The sequence below is a fragment of the Kwoniella mangroviensis genome, chromosome 3 (assembly GCF_000507465.2).
Source record: "Kwoniella mangroviensis CBS 8507 chromosome 3, whole genome shotgun sequence".
In the NCBI taxonomy this organism is placed as follows: Eukaryota; Fungi; Basidiomycota; class Tremellomycetes; order Tremellales; family Cryptococcaceae; genus Kwoniella; species Kwoniella mangrovensis.
In genome coordinates this window covers 20,549-33,554 of record NC_088829.1, presented here as the reverse complement: position 1 = coordinate 33,554, position 13,006 = coordinate 20,549, and the positions used below count along the sequence as shown (strand labels likewise).

General features: G+C 48.5%; 7 protein-coding genes across 7 annotated transcripts; 3 read left to right on the top strand and 4 right to left on the bottom strand.

Moving 5' to 3' along the window:
- Positions 1 to 338: 338 nt before the first annotated feature.
- Positions 339 to 2,491, bottom strand: I203_107825 (uncharacterized protein; the record flags this gene model as incomplete). The annotated part of the gene is made up of 5 exons (XM_019151684.1): positions 339 to 1,346; positions 1,430 to 1,668; positions 1,800 to 2,159; positions 2,214 to 2,309; positions 2,440 to 2,491. 5 exons carry the CDS (start codon positions 2,489 to 2,491, stop codon positions 339 to 341), a joined length of 1,755 nt encoding a protein of 584 aa, XP_018999020.1.
- A 399-nt stretch (positions 2,492 to 2,890) lies between these two features.
- I203_107824 (uncharacterized protein) lies at positions 2,891 to 4,092 on the top strand (the record flags this gene model as incomplete). Its single annotated transcript, XM_019151683.1, has 4 exons — positions 2,891 to 3,213; positions 3,337 to 3,758; positions 3,825 to 3,927; positions 4,002 to 4,092. 4 exons carry the CDS (start codon positions 2,891 to 2,893, stop codon positions 4,090 to 4,092), a joined length of 939 nt encoding a protein of 312 aa, XP_018999019.1.
- A 301-nt stretch (positions 4,093 to 4,393) lies between these two features.
- I203_107823 (uncharacterized protein) lies at positions 4,394 to 5,835 on the top strand (the record flags this gene model as incomplete). Its single annotated transcript, XM_019151682.1, has 6 exons — positions 4,394 to 4,434; positions 4,507 to 4,513; positions 4,608 to 4,710; positions 4,831 to 4,942; positions 5,062 to 5,434; positions 5,530 to 5,835. The coding sequence occupies 6 exons, from the start codon at positions 4,394 to 4,396 to the stop codon at positions 5,833 to 5,835; spliced, it is 942 nt and encodes a 313-aa protein (XP_018999018.1).
- A 342-nt stretch (positions 5,836 to 6,177) lies between these two features.
- On the bottom strand, positions 6,178 to 7,974 carry I203_107822 (uncharacterized protein; the record flags this gene model as incomplete). The annotated part of the gene is made up of 9 exons (XM_065518264.1): positions 6,178 to 6,207; positions 6,281 to 6,364; positions 6,434 to 6,733; positions 6,807 to 6,926; positions 7,023 to 7,408; positions 7,496 to 7,554; positions 7,645 to 7,707; positions 7,797 to 7,812; positions 7,938 to 7,974. 9 exons carry the CDS (start codon positions 7,972 to 7,974, stop codon positions 6,178 to 6,180), a joined length of 1,095 nt encoding a protein of 364 aa, XP_065372629.1.
- A 1,275-nt stretch (positions 7,975 to 9,249) lies between these two features.
- I203_107821 (uncharacterized protein) lies at positions 9,250 to 9,819 on the bottom strand (the record flags this gene model as incomplete). Its single annotated transcript, XM_019151680.1, has 3 exons — positions 9,250 to 9,459; positions 9,528 to 9,643; positions 9,708 to 9,819. 3 exons carry the CDS (start codon positions 9,817 to 9,819, stop codon positions 9,250 to 9,252), a joined length of 438 nt encoding a protein of 145 aa, XP_018999016.1.
- Positions 9,820 to 10,338: 519 nt separating this feature from the next.
- On the top strand, positions 10,339 to 12,410 carry I203_107820 (uncharacterized protein; the record flags this gene model as incomplete). Its single annotated transcript, XM_065518263.1, has 7 exons — positions 10,339 to 10,636; positions 10,696 to 11,124; positions 11,196 to 11,328; positions 11,373 to 11,615; positions 11,671 to 11,733; positions 11,938 to 11,977; positions 12,039 to 12,410. 7 exons carry the CDS (start codon positions 10,339 to 10,341, stop codon positions 12,408 to 12,410), a joined length of 1,578 nt encoding a protein of 525 aa, XP_065372628.1.
- A 122-nt stretch (positions 12,411 to 12,532) lies between these two features.
- Positions 12,533 to 12,946, bottom strand: I203_107819 (uncharacterized protein; the record flags this gene model as incomplete). Its single annotated transcript, XM_019151678.1, has 3 exons — positions 12,533 to 12,641; positions 12,711 to 12,773; positions 12,825 to 12,946. The coding sequence occupies 3 exons, from the start codon at positions 12,944 to 12,946 to the stop codon at positions 12,533 to 12,535; spliced, it is 294 nt and encodes a 97-aa protein (XP_018999014.1).
- Positions 12,947 to 13,006: the final 60 nt, after the last annotated feature.

The window sequence follows — 13,006 nt, the reverse complement described above, 5'->3', positions numbered from 1 at the left end:
AGATGTAGGCTTGTTGTCGGGATGATGCTCGATTGATATCTGGCTCGTAACCTGTATGAACTGTTGAGCTATGGAGTATGATGAGATGAGATGCTAACAAGTACAAAGGAGGGAACAGAGTCAACTGAATTGAAGAATGAAATCAGGTGGAGGTGACGACAACAACGATGACGATGACGACGAGTGGCAAATCGATCACGACTATAGTTGCAAGGCCATCTCAGCTGTTCGAACAATGAGACATGCATGGTATATACGATGATACAGAGTACAACAGAGGTACATATAGACATGGACAATACTAAGCACATCAGATCCATGATGAATAATATACACAGTCACATCGACTCCACCACCCAATAACCTACCCCCTCCTTCCTCAATATTCCTCTGCCCACTCCATACTCCAAAGCATCCTCAATGTTCCAATCCCCTACTCTCTCCCATCTCCCTTCCTGACCCCACTTCCTCATCACACTCGTCAATTCATCTACCGTCATCCCATTTACAGACTTGAAATCGGTCTTCCTTCTGATCGAGTTTTTGCGTAGATCCCTTTCGGCCAGCAGGTGGGGTATGAGCAGTGGTAAGAGGAGTTGACTAGGTAAAGGTAGATAGCCGTATCTATCTTGTGTGACATACCCATCGTTGTGGTTGTGTCTTGTCGATGATGGGAGTGGGGGTGAAGGGAGAGTGACTTGAACAAGATTACCTTCGTCTGATACATTCCTTATAGCCCATGAGACCAATCTCTCAATCTTCTTGTTTCTCTCTTTCTCATCGATCATCACACCATTGGTAGACGTATTTCTTTCTCTGTCAACCAATAGATCCTTCCTTGTCGCTGTACCGTCCCTTATCCTCCGTCGTCTCCTTCGTTCTTCTCTTCGTATCTCATTATCCACCACCAACCTAGCCAAGGTACTCAACCGCTCATCGACTAAGATGGATGATGGGTTGAACGGTCTGAGTAAACCAAGAGAGCAGGGTGTTGAGGTGGACTTGACAGGGTTTCTTCGAGATATGAATGTTTTCTGCGTAGGAGTGGTCGCGTGATCTATAGATGTCGATGAGGAAGGCGTATTCACCTTGGTACTATTGGTAAATACACCTGATCCATTGGAATTTTTACCCAAAGTTCTTGATCTACCATTTGTGTATGAGTCGACTTGAACATCTCTATATTCCGTAAAATAGTATTCTAATTCACCACGTAAAACCTCTGGACCGATTTCTTGAGCTTTACGTATCGACTTGATCGTCTCTTGAGTCATATGGTCAAGCATGTATTGACGGAAAGTACGGTCTGTAAGCTGGGACGAGCGTAATTTGGTGGGGTCTCGGAGCTGTGTCGATGCGATGTTTTTTGTCAGCTTGAAATCTAAGAAGAATACGGAGGTGCACAATTGGCGATAGGAGAATCACTGACCTCTGGCTCGGCATCGGTCATACTCAATTCGCTAGGTGCTTCGCTAGTCAATGTCGTGCCCAGACCATCAGACATGGTGGGGTTGACTCGAGATACAGATGTATCTCTGTCGGGTGAAATCGGTGGGGTCTTGGTAGAAATCGACAAGTCTGGTAAGGTGAAAGGACGTGAATATAATGTTTGATGGAGATGGTCCACTTGGGAAGTATGGGCATATTGGGTATCGGGATCGACGATGGCTGCGAACGGAGCATCAGCAAGGCAGAGGTTTTTGGGCACACAAGAGATGCATGACGGATCGCCATGAGATCCTCCCATCGCCCAGACTATCATCCAAAGGCTATATTCACATCCCAAAATGCAAACTCACATATGAACCCACCAGCATTCTCATCCACCACCACCTGTCTGACCCATTCACCACTCCCATCCGATTTCTTCCTCATCCACTCGTCTACTTTCCCTGTGATCCTGACGGTGTCTCCTACTCTGATGTCTTTGGGGTGGAATATCTTGGGATAGCCATTGGTATTTGACCAATTCTCTTCAGGAGCTTTGCGTTTTGCGTAGGCTCGAGACTCACGCTCGGACAGAGTAGCGAATGTGGTTCGTGCGGTAACGGCTTTATCTGTGTATGACTTGGATCGAGAAGAGCTGGAGTTGTGGGTGTGAGTGATGGGTGATAGACGGAGGAGGACGGGTAAGATGTGTTGGCCATCTCCATCATCGACTGCGTACGTTTCATTAGCATATGACGGTGACGGTGTTGACAGACATGACTCACGAGTTATGGTCATGGATGTATCCTTGTGGTCCACCCCTGCTACCCATGCTACTAACTCGACCATCCTGCATGGGAAGTGATCGAGTAGGAATACATCTGAGAGATACTACAGCTGTCAGCATGCCTTGACGATGGGGTCGTGGTAATTCTACTACAACGTTGATTTTTGGTCCTGCTTTCACTCAAATCCCCCAACAGATAGAATAACAAATAACCTCTCACTCACCCCTCGAAGCGTAGATCATTCCCTCCATTCCCTTCTGTGCAACCACCTGCATCTTGTACACATCGCTGATGAAGCATTTGGCTATAGCCTGAGGACGATGCGACCAGCTGATGAGGGTTGACAGTGGAGGGAGAGCTAGGTCATCCAATCGAGCTGTCCTATTTGACCTCGATGCATTGCTGTGAGTTAGATCGTCGTTCCCATTGATACGACTGGGAGTGGATGGGATGTCCATGGATGCTATATTGACATTGTTGATGATCGATAGTCGAAGGTTGATTGAAGGAGATGAGAAAGAGAGAGATGGATATGATGTTATTTTGTGTTTACATTTCAATCGGTTGATCCGATTTTTGGATCATTTTCTCACTCCACATTCCCAATTGCAATGAACCCATCTCAAACAACTCTTACCACTCCTCCTCATCAACTCACAAGCATCTGAACCACCATGTCAAGACCCACACTGAACCTCTTATCACCCCTGCGACGGACGATCATCCCCTCTTCACGATGTAACCTTTCCCCTCGTCGTATACCCCACCGATCCGTCCGATTCAACTCCACCACTGTCCCACCGAAATATACCACCAAATCGAACACCGTTCTGTCCAACCTCCTACGACCGACCACTCTCGTGTTGATCTGCGTACCGATTTTGACTGGCTTCTTGGGTGTATGGCAGCTACAGAGGCTGCAGTGGAAGTTGAATCTGATAGATGAGGTGGATAGGAACCTGCAGAAGGATCCGATGTTGTTGCCTGATAATATCAAGTGAGTGGTGATCTCTAAACATGATGCATCGTATATGTCCCAGACTCAGATTTAATCGGCCGTGACCAAATTGCTCTATATCGGTAGGAGTATACTAACTCATCCTGTTGACTTACAACGTAGCCTCTCAGCTCTACCAGATTTCTCCTTCCGCCGAGTGATCCTCAGAGGTAAATTCATCGGACCTCCGATCCTACAAGGTCCTCAGACGAAGGATGGTTTCCCAGGATACCATCTCATCCTCCCCTTCCAGCGTGAAAGCGGATCGACTATACTGCTCAACAGAGGGTTTATTACTACGACCCGAGCGACAGCGATCCGGGAAGGTCGACAACCTGCTCCTGGTCTCAATATCGATGGAGGCAGTGACGGGGTCACCTACGAGATCGAGGGGATGTTGACCAGAGCTGGTGAGCAGAATTTCTGGACCCCAACGAACAATGTCAGGACGAACGAGTGGTTCTGGAAGGATATATTGGGCATGACGCAGTACGCAGGAGGGGAAGCAAGGGGGATACAACCTGTGTTAGTGGACGCTTTTGATGGTGAGTCTCATTTACTCTTATGATATGAGCGGATACAGCTGAAACCGCGTGTTATATCATATATAGACCCAGATGCTGCTCCGACTTTGCTGATGAACCAAGGTATACCGGTGGGTAGACCCCCTCATGTCGAATTGAGGAATCAACATGCTCAGTATGCTGCTATCTGGTGAGTCGGGTCTGCTCCATCTGCTCGTGTATAGGATACTCATGCTGATCATTGCTCCCAAATACTACCTCCAGGCTCTCACTGTCCGCTTCTACAACTGTCATGCTGGCATACGTCTTGACAAAGGGTAAAGGTGCACCGAAGAACAGAAGACCTAGGTTGTGATCATAGTCGTACAACACATTGCATATGCATACATCGCTCATCAGCCTTACACACGCTCTCTCTCCTGATGACCTGGCTATATGCATGCATAGACAACACACTGTTATGATGATTGTGAATTGGCAAGTAAGAGTGTAGATTACCATATGAAAGCGATATACCTACCACCTGTGATTATTCCACTCCGCCAACGCGACAAATCAACCATCAATCAACCAATTTTCCCTTTTCTTCTCCTTTCATCTTCGACAACACTCTCTTCTCATTCACAACTCCCACTGAGCATAAAGCGCCCATCAAAATGGCTAGTCCAGCAGATGCCACGCCCGTGGTAGAAGCTCAGTAAGTGGTGCTTACCTTGCGGTGTCCATCGAGGTGCATCAACTAAACTAACGTTGATTGATCTTCTCACAGGAAACGAGTCAGTTCATTCTTACATCTGCAGCTGTTGTACCTTGCATTCGCTCGCCGTAGAGCGGACAGATGACTGATCAATGTGGTATTCTGATACATAGGCAGACCCAGAGCTCAAGAACGTCGTCGAGTTCCTGAGAGGTAAACATGGTCCCAAAGTCAGAAGGGGGATATTGAATGGGAAGAGGGTGGATTACTTCAAAGGTGGGTCATCGTCTTCTTCGATAGTGTTCCAACCTATCTCATGGTTGTTGTCATATGGATGGACATCATCCCCTCATGACGGTCGTCCTGCTGAATCCGTATAAAACATCAATTGAATAGGCAAAACCGCAATCCGTACATTACTCTCCCCTCAATATCAGAAGTTGAAGAAAGTACCTGTCCTCAAGGATGAAGAGGAAGCTAAAGCGTTGATGATCAAGCTGTTGCCCTTGTAAGTATGACAGCTTTCTCAACGAAAACCTATATCCAGACCCTCACGACCTCTTCTTACGATTCAAGTGGTCATCATTGACTTCGCTTCTCAATGCTAACCCCACTCCACGTCCACAGCGCATTCTTCCTTCGTACCGACCGACCTCCTGCTCCCGTACCCCCACCCTCTGGCACACCCAAGACCCTCCAACTTGCCCCTCAACAATCCTTCGATGAGACATCCTACTATACATGGTTTTATGACGGTTCTCCGCTCTACACGATCTTAGGTGGAGCAGCAATGGTAGTCATCATGTTGGCCGGTGTCATGTTCCCCCTCTGGCCCATCAAGTTACGTATCGGTGTATGGTACCTCTCGATTGGGGTGTTAATCCTCGTCGGTCTGTTCATCGTCTTGGCGATAGTGAGGTTGATCTTCTGGTGTATCACCGTGTTGACGATGAAAAGAGCTATTTGGATTTATCCAAATTTATTCGAGGACGTTGGATTTGTGAGTACTTTTCTATTTGGAGGATCATCATTCCCACATCTCATTCGCACCCACGCGAAATACCTTGCTCATATCCATCTTCCTTCACTCACCAGTTCGACTCATTCCGACCCGGATGGGCGTACGACGAGCCCAAGAAAAAAATCAAGAAGAAGAAGGCCGTGGGAGGTGTCACCCCGTCTAAAAAGTCCAAAACTCCTACGGCAGGCGGTGTGGAAGCCATTGACGCACTGACTCATGCTGCAGGCGCAGATGAACCTCCTGCTGGATCACCTGGAAGTCCCACCGAAGCTAGTGCGACGGGCGTACAAATCAATCCAGCTTCTGAAAGTAACAATCAAGGTGGATTGAGAAGTAGACAAGCGGCCACGATCGAGGAGATTGAGGATGATGAGTCTTAGGTCGTGAAGAAAGGGTCATCATGAGAGAAGGGACGTGGTGGATCAGAAGATGTGTGAGACGGGATGGAAGAAGATATTATGATGATATGAATCGACGCTGGCTGCTTATATTCAGGATGAGTCAAAAACGTATCTGATGATATATAATCCATGCATGTGACTTATTTCGATTACACATAGTCTACTGATATGACCGTTGAATTGGTCGAATCTGCTTCATACCCTCTCAATTCCTGAGTAATTTACTATATTCATATATGCCTAATACGATATCTACTTCTTTCCTTCATGATTTTCCAGGTTCTGGATGAACCATCATTCTGATATATCACTACTGTCACTCTAAGCCGCAGTACCGAGGAATTGTTGTCTCTGTGGGAGAGCAGAAATTGCCAGACACTCAGCATCGGATGGTCACTCAGCAACACCAGATTGACAAACTCACCAGCTGCATGATCGACGCCTTTTGTGTAGCATCCAAAGCGTTGATCTGATCCGGTGTGAGCTGTAACACTTGAAGTAGCATTTGCTAATCGTCGAGAAAGAAGGCAGCACATCAGTTTCATGAACGACACTCGTGAGATAGACTCCAACTCACCTGCTGATCCTCTGGTAACGTAGCCAAAGCCTGCTGAGCACTGGGAGGCAACGCTGCCATACCACTAGCAGGTGGTTGAGGAGGTGCAGGTGTGGTGGCACCATATGAAGGTGTACCATAACCCGCTGCGGGAGGAGCAGAGTTGTATCCTCCCTGTTGAGGTGGTGGTCGATAACCTGCTCCTCCAGGTGGATAAGATGGACCGGACGATGCGGGTGGATAAGCAGGGTAGGCGTTCTGAGCAGGAGGTGGGTAATTGGATGGGGGAGGTGGAGCAGTCGCTGGAAGAGGCTGAATTCGCTGCATGCATTGCCGATGTGACTGATCAGTGCATAACACGAATGTATAGCCAACTTCAGATGTGCTAACTCACCTGGAGCACCGATGGATCCACAATATTCATCAATAACATAGCTTGGAACAACGCATATGCGAGTTGAGGTTTCGACGAGAGGAGCTGTCGTGCTTGCTCTGGATTCGTCGTGATGAGAGACTGTAGTGACGAACGAAAAGCAGGAGATCATCAGTGTCGACCACGCAGCGTTGAGGTCATAAGACTGGATCGCAGTTCGGTCCAAATCATGCTCACCTTCATACTAGCCATGACATCCTGCATCTGACCCGGAGTGACCGTCGCCAACGTCTTACTGATACTATCCGTTGCGTTGGCAGCATGGGGTAGAGGAGCACCTTCAGGCAAAGCCGAAAGATCCACTCTGTTCACCGGAGGTCCTGCATCATACCCTCTCGGAGGAGTATCTTCTGCTCTACTGTATCCACCTTGTCCGCCTGGTCCGCCACTTCCCGGAGGTGCATTACCTACTGGACCACCTGGATGACCGGGTATACCACCTCTGCTTCCTCTTCCTCCTCTTCTAGGTCCAGGTTCGTCGGTCGATAGTTCCACTCGTAAATTTCGACCATTCACGGGCACTTCTTGTAAGTTTCGGACGGCAGATAAGGCTGTGGCTTCATCTGTGAGGGACGAGAGAGCGTCAGTATTGTTGCAGAAGTGGAGGATCGATGCCTCATATGAATTTCTGGGATGACAGATCGACGTACCGTAGAATTGCACGAATGCGTATCCCTTAGAACGTCCAGTCTGAGGGTCGAACTTGATCCTATAGGATTTAAAGTTCTTGATTAGCCCTATCCATGCCCACAAATGAGGCAGACGATGATCGAGGTGAACACTGTAGACTCCCACTCACTCTACGTTGTTCACTGGACCAGCTTCCGAGAACGTACTCGCTAACTGCTCTTCGGATACATCGCTGCGAAATTGGATTGAAGATTTGTTAGTGGAGCGTCTCTTTATAAAATGTGGGAAGGCGATCCATTAACTCAGAGCGATAAGACATACTAGGGGATGTTTGCGACTAGATAAGGCAGATGAATATCAGTAAAGTCAATTCGGACTACTACCAATACAAGCGAACAAGCGATACGTGAAAGATTGTGGACAGCAGGATGTCAATCTATATTCTAGAGACAGTTTACTCACCGAAGATGGTCCTACTGGCTGAAGTCGGGGGAGGCATTATACCGGATGAATCGATCTACGACGAAAAGGGGAAAAGAAAGGAAGGGAAGAGGGTTGAGATCTGTTTGATGCTTGTTTTGTTTTGTTTTGTTTTGTTTTGTTTTGTTTTTTGAACTTGATACTGGACAGCGAAGGCTTGGGATATTCGACGGTAGGGAGCCAGCGAGCTAAAGATCGTCCTTGTGCTGCTGGCAATGGAATGGAGCTGATGGATAAAGAACAGGTAAAAGATGAAAGCTAAAAGCTGAGGAGTGAAAAGGGAGGAGGAGGGTTATTGACGAAATGGGTGATGACACGTGGCACGTACGTAAGGTTTTTCGAAAAACATTAGGTGGCAAGAACCATGGTGTTCGTTCATCATTCACAATCAATATGGCACACAATGCATAGCAAAGCTTACATCTCGGTAGGCTAACGGGAATATACAGAAATACCATGATCGCCACTCTCATTCAGAGAGGTCGACACCTTACTCAACGCTCCTCTATTGACCAGACGACGTGACCATCTCGGTCAGTTGAGCCTTTCTTCCTGACTCTGCGGAGCAGCAGAAGGACTTTACTTACTCTGCGTGAACGCTTCCCCGTTGGACTGCTCCAAACAAGGGTAAAGGATCACCTCCGGATCGAAAAATGACAAGCATTGTTGTACTTTCTCCCTGTTGGTGTAATCAGAGTAGAAGATTGTGCCGTTCTCCATCACTGTCCATCTGGATCACGATAATGCTTCCCAGATGACGTTTCCCCGGATTAATAGTGAGTTGGTGATGACTGCTATGATCACTGGCTGATCCAACGATGGGAATATAGAGCTCGAACAAAGAGGTGTATGTGAGGTTGACCAATTATTATGGATTGGAGATTGAAAAGTACACCAGTAAGTGCTGAGCTCACCAGCTAGCTCATCCCGTTACCAGACGAATGACATCAACTTCATTGCACATCCAAGTTTACCTCTGTTCTGTGATCAGGATGGGTCTGAGGATGGAAAGAGATTATGATATGAATATGAATACCTAAATGATCATCATGTATTCAACAACGTATTAGCCAACAAAACGTATCGTGCGTTATGAATTACTGTCGATGGCACTCATCTGATTCCGCTATCAGACCCATGGTCGTCGCGTGTTATAATGGGAAAAGGCAAGGTATTATTATTGCATGCTTCATGCTCATGAGATATACGAATGAGGCAATGTTTATTGCAAACACCGTGGTCTGCTCCCGACTTGACGACGTGTTTGACATGTTAACGCTATGGAGCAACGAGCTCATTTCGCCTCCCGAGCGGCCTTGGCGGCCCCTTCGGGATCGTGAGCTGATACTTTTATCTCTACTCGCATATCGTCTTCGCCCAGCCTGGGCACCCCTACGCAGGTGAAAAGAGGCTTGTGGTTCGGACACCACTTTCTCATGTTCCGGACCATGGCCTCGAGAGCCTCATTGTTGATCGGGACATGGTATGAATCAATCTGGTAAACCTAAACAGCCCATGTCGATTGTTGAGTGCTGAATATCCACCGGTTCCCTACTCGAGAGTTGCGCTCACCTGTTCCCATCCTTTGCCTCCCGCGTCCTTCAAAGCGATATCGACATTGATGAACGCCTGGTCTATCTGCGCGTTGATCTCCTTATAGATCACGTCGGTCTCGGGATTCCACCCACCTGATGCCAATCACTTCCTCAGCAAAACCATACAGCTCGATAATTTGGCATGTCATATGCTTACCTTGTCCGGAGCAGTGGATGAAATCGCCTATGCGAACCGCTTGGGAATAGTGAAAATCCCTCTGCTTGATGTGGCCCGAGCCTGGGTATGCGAAGTATGGGAGATGAGACATTTTGGGCTGTTTGGACTTTTGGAGACTGTGTGTATCGTGCTAAATGAAGGGCAGCAGGTGATCATTCCTATGTGATGGGTCCATATATAGCCAAATCGGAAAATCGCAAATCCGATCTCGTGATCGTTCGGAAGATTGCATTTCCGTCGTCGACTCTGATTAAGCGATGCACATGCTTTTCACCTACCCTTCATACATGCGACCCTGCTGACAATCCCTTTCGCGAATTGTATATACCATACGGACGTCCCACAATTGTTGTTACACCATGCTCAAGCCTCGTAGGAGGAACACAAGCGTTGCATGCGCGAAATGCCGCGAGCGTAAATGCAAGTGTGATGGTATTCAGCCCGTTTGTGGACAGTGCACCTTGAGAGGTGTCGATTGCGACTGGACAACTTCCATAGATCGTCGTATGAGGTGAGTGGTGCAAGGCCCTTGTTCGGCTGTGGAAATATACGGATGTCACTGCTGACCTGCACTGGCGGCAGCAATAAGCCGTACAGTCAGATCAAGAAGATGACTGCAGAAATCGAATCATTACGAAATGAGATAGCAAACATGAGGGCGAGGGAAACTAGAACTGAGCATGGACCTATGGCTGATGTTAGCGGAGATCGGAATCTGGGCAATGGGGATCAGGAACCAAGGGCGCAAAGCAAAGCACAGAGATCAATATCCCCGTCAGCCGGAGGCGAGGAAGGCGAAGCAGCAGGGTATAATCCGGTGGATAGCTTGCATATGAACGATTCTGGGCAGATATCGTATATGGGACCAACTTCAATCCCTCTCTCAGATCTTCCAGCCAGGTCAATAGGTGAGCGTCGATGACTTCATTTTGGGGAATCTCGGTCGGATTGACTCCACCTCAACTAGAGCATAATTACGACTTTTCATCCTTGCTCCCTTCCTCTTTCCCATCCAGCCAACCGGACTCCTATTTCAGTCTCAATACTTCGGCGCACAATGATCTGCTCGACCTTTACTTCAAGTATCTGAACGGTTGGACCGGCTTCGTTGACGAAATAGGCTTCCGCACAGCGCTGGACGATCCCACACACGCCAACCATGCGTACACTCCGTTCTCGCACGTCTGCATACTTGCCAGCGCGTCTCATATATCGGACAACATCGAGTTCCGATCAATCGCTCCGGGGGAAAGAAGCGTGCGCTTCGTGAATGCTGCTCTTCAGATGCTCGGTAGAGAGATCGAATGTCCGAATCCTTGCACCATAAATGCCGTAGTGCAGTTAGGCCTCAACGCATTCGATTCTGGTAAAAGCAGTACAGGCTGGACATTAGCAGGTGCGTCGTAACGGTCTATCTCTCTGAATTCCTTGTTCTGGCCCAGAATCCTGATGTGATCCGTGCTATAGGACTCTACATCCGGATAAGCCAGGGTCTTGGACTCGGGGTCAATACGTCCAAGTTGGTGGAACAGGGCAAGATGGATACTTTGTCGCGGCGAGCGAGAGAAGATGGATTCTGGACGGCGTATGTCGACGATACGTGAGTGCGTATGGTATGTTCTGCGCGCTGATGCACAGTCTCAGCCTGACCTCCCTTTACTCAGGACGTCTTCCATCCAAGGAGCTGGAAGACCACGACATACCCTTACCGGACGCATCGCCAGGACCCATTGAGGATTGTACGGGCACCCATCCGATCATGGAGCTTGCCCTGGTCACTATCTGTGCAATTGCGAGGAGAGTGATGCATTGGTTCTATAGCATACGTAAGGAGAGACCGAGATACGCGGACAAAGTGCAAGTCATGAGAAGCGATCTGGAAGCTTGGTGGGTGAGATTGAACGACAGCTGTGGTCCGCCGTCTGGCTGATGACGCCAACAGGGGCAAGAGATTCGATCCCCGTGCCGCAGACCCGCCGCGAAGTCCGACATCCCCTTCAGCTATGTAAGTGTGGTCTGCCATCAATTGCAGGTCCAGTCTGGCTAATTACGCAAGGCTTGCTGCCAGCACTTGTCTCGCCTTCCACAATACGGTGATCCTCCTACTGAATCGCCCCTTCCTACAGCGACATTCCCTCGACTTCCGGGCGGGCCAGTATTGCCTGTCGGCCGCTCTCGACACAGTTGAGCTCATGCATATGTTCGATAGGCAGCATCAAATGCGACGCGCACCAGTCACGAACTCCCAGGCATGTAAAGTCAATCTAGGTCTTCCGAAAGCACGCATCGCTGACATTCCCACTGTCCTAGAACTTACATGTCGCCGGGTCGTTCTTCATCCTGCTTTTGGCCGATCTGTACGATCAGCCCGACAAATCGGTCCAGCGTAGACAGGCGGAGGAAGGTCTGGATCATGTAGTGAGCTACTTAAACCTGCTTGCGGGCTCATGGGCTATAGCTTCACAAGCACTGGAGGCAATTCAGAAGATGCGGCATGAGTACGCGGTCAATACAGATCTCGTTGATACACAGAACAACCTGTGGCGAAATGCTCTGGCGGAAGACATACGACTGACGTTTGATATAGAAGAGTTTCTCAGAGGGGATTTGGGTCTGAATCTGGTAGACCTGGGTGTATTCTCCGGTGATCCCGACCTAAGCATATTTGACGAGCTGGGCTGATCAGTTGGACCGCGGTATCTATCAAACCGTCACATCTCCCGGATGCAATGTACGGCTTTGACTTCTGTTCCACACATATGCATCACATCGGTATTTGTGCCAGCATTTGTACCTCAGCAGTATTACTTTGTCTCCTCTGGCCGCGTCCAGCTTTGTCCTTCCTCCCTAGCGATACCGCTGTGAAAATCCTGGCCGTAGTACACTGGGATCGCCACGTTCCTGTCCATGTCCCTGTCGCAGCGATCAATGAATTTCGGGTTTGAACACGGCTTGAAGTGAATAAACTCAAATGAAACTCACATGATCTTCAAGGAGTCTTCCTGCAGAAGCGCTCCAGCAGGTGATTTTATCGCCGCTTGGTAGCTGTTGGTCGGTCAGCTCGACACCAAGATGAAGTCACGGATGGTGACTTACGCTTCGGCGCTCTCATACACGTATATAGAGATGCTATCATAGTCTCCTGGTAATGTCACACCTGCGGCAAGGTCATCATTCCCACGTATGGGAAGCTGGATGTACTTGACCAAACCGGGCATGTTGATCGAATACTTGAAATGTACCTGTTGCAAAGTCATCAGAATTTCTCTACCGTCTCG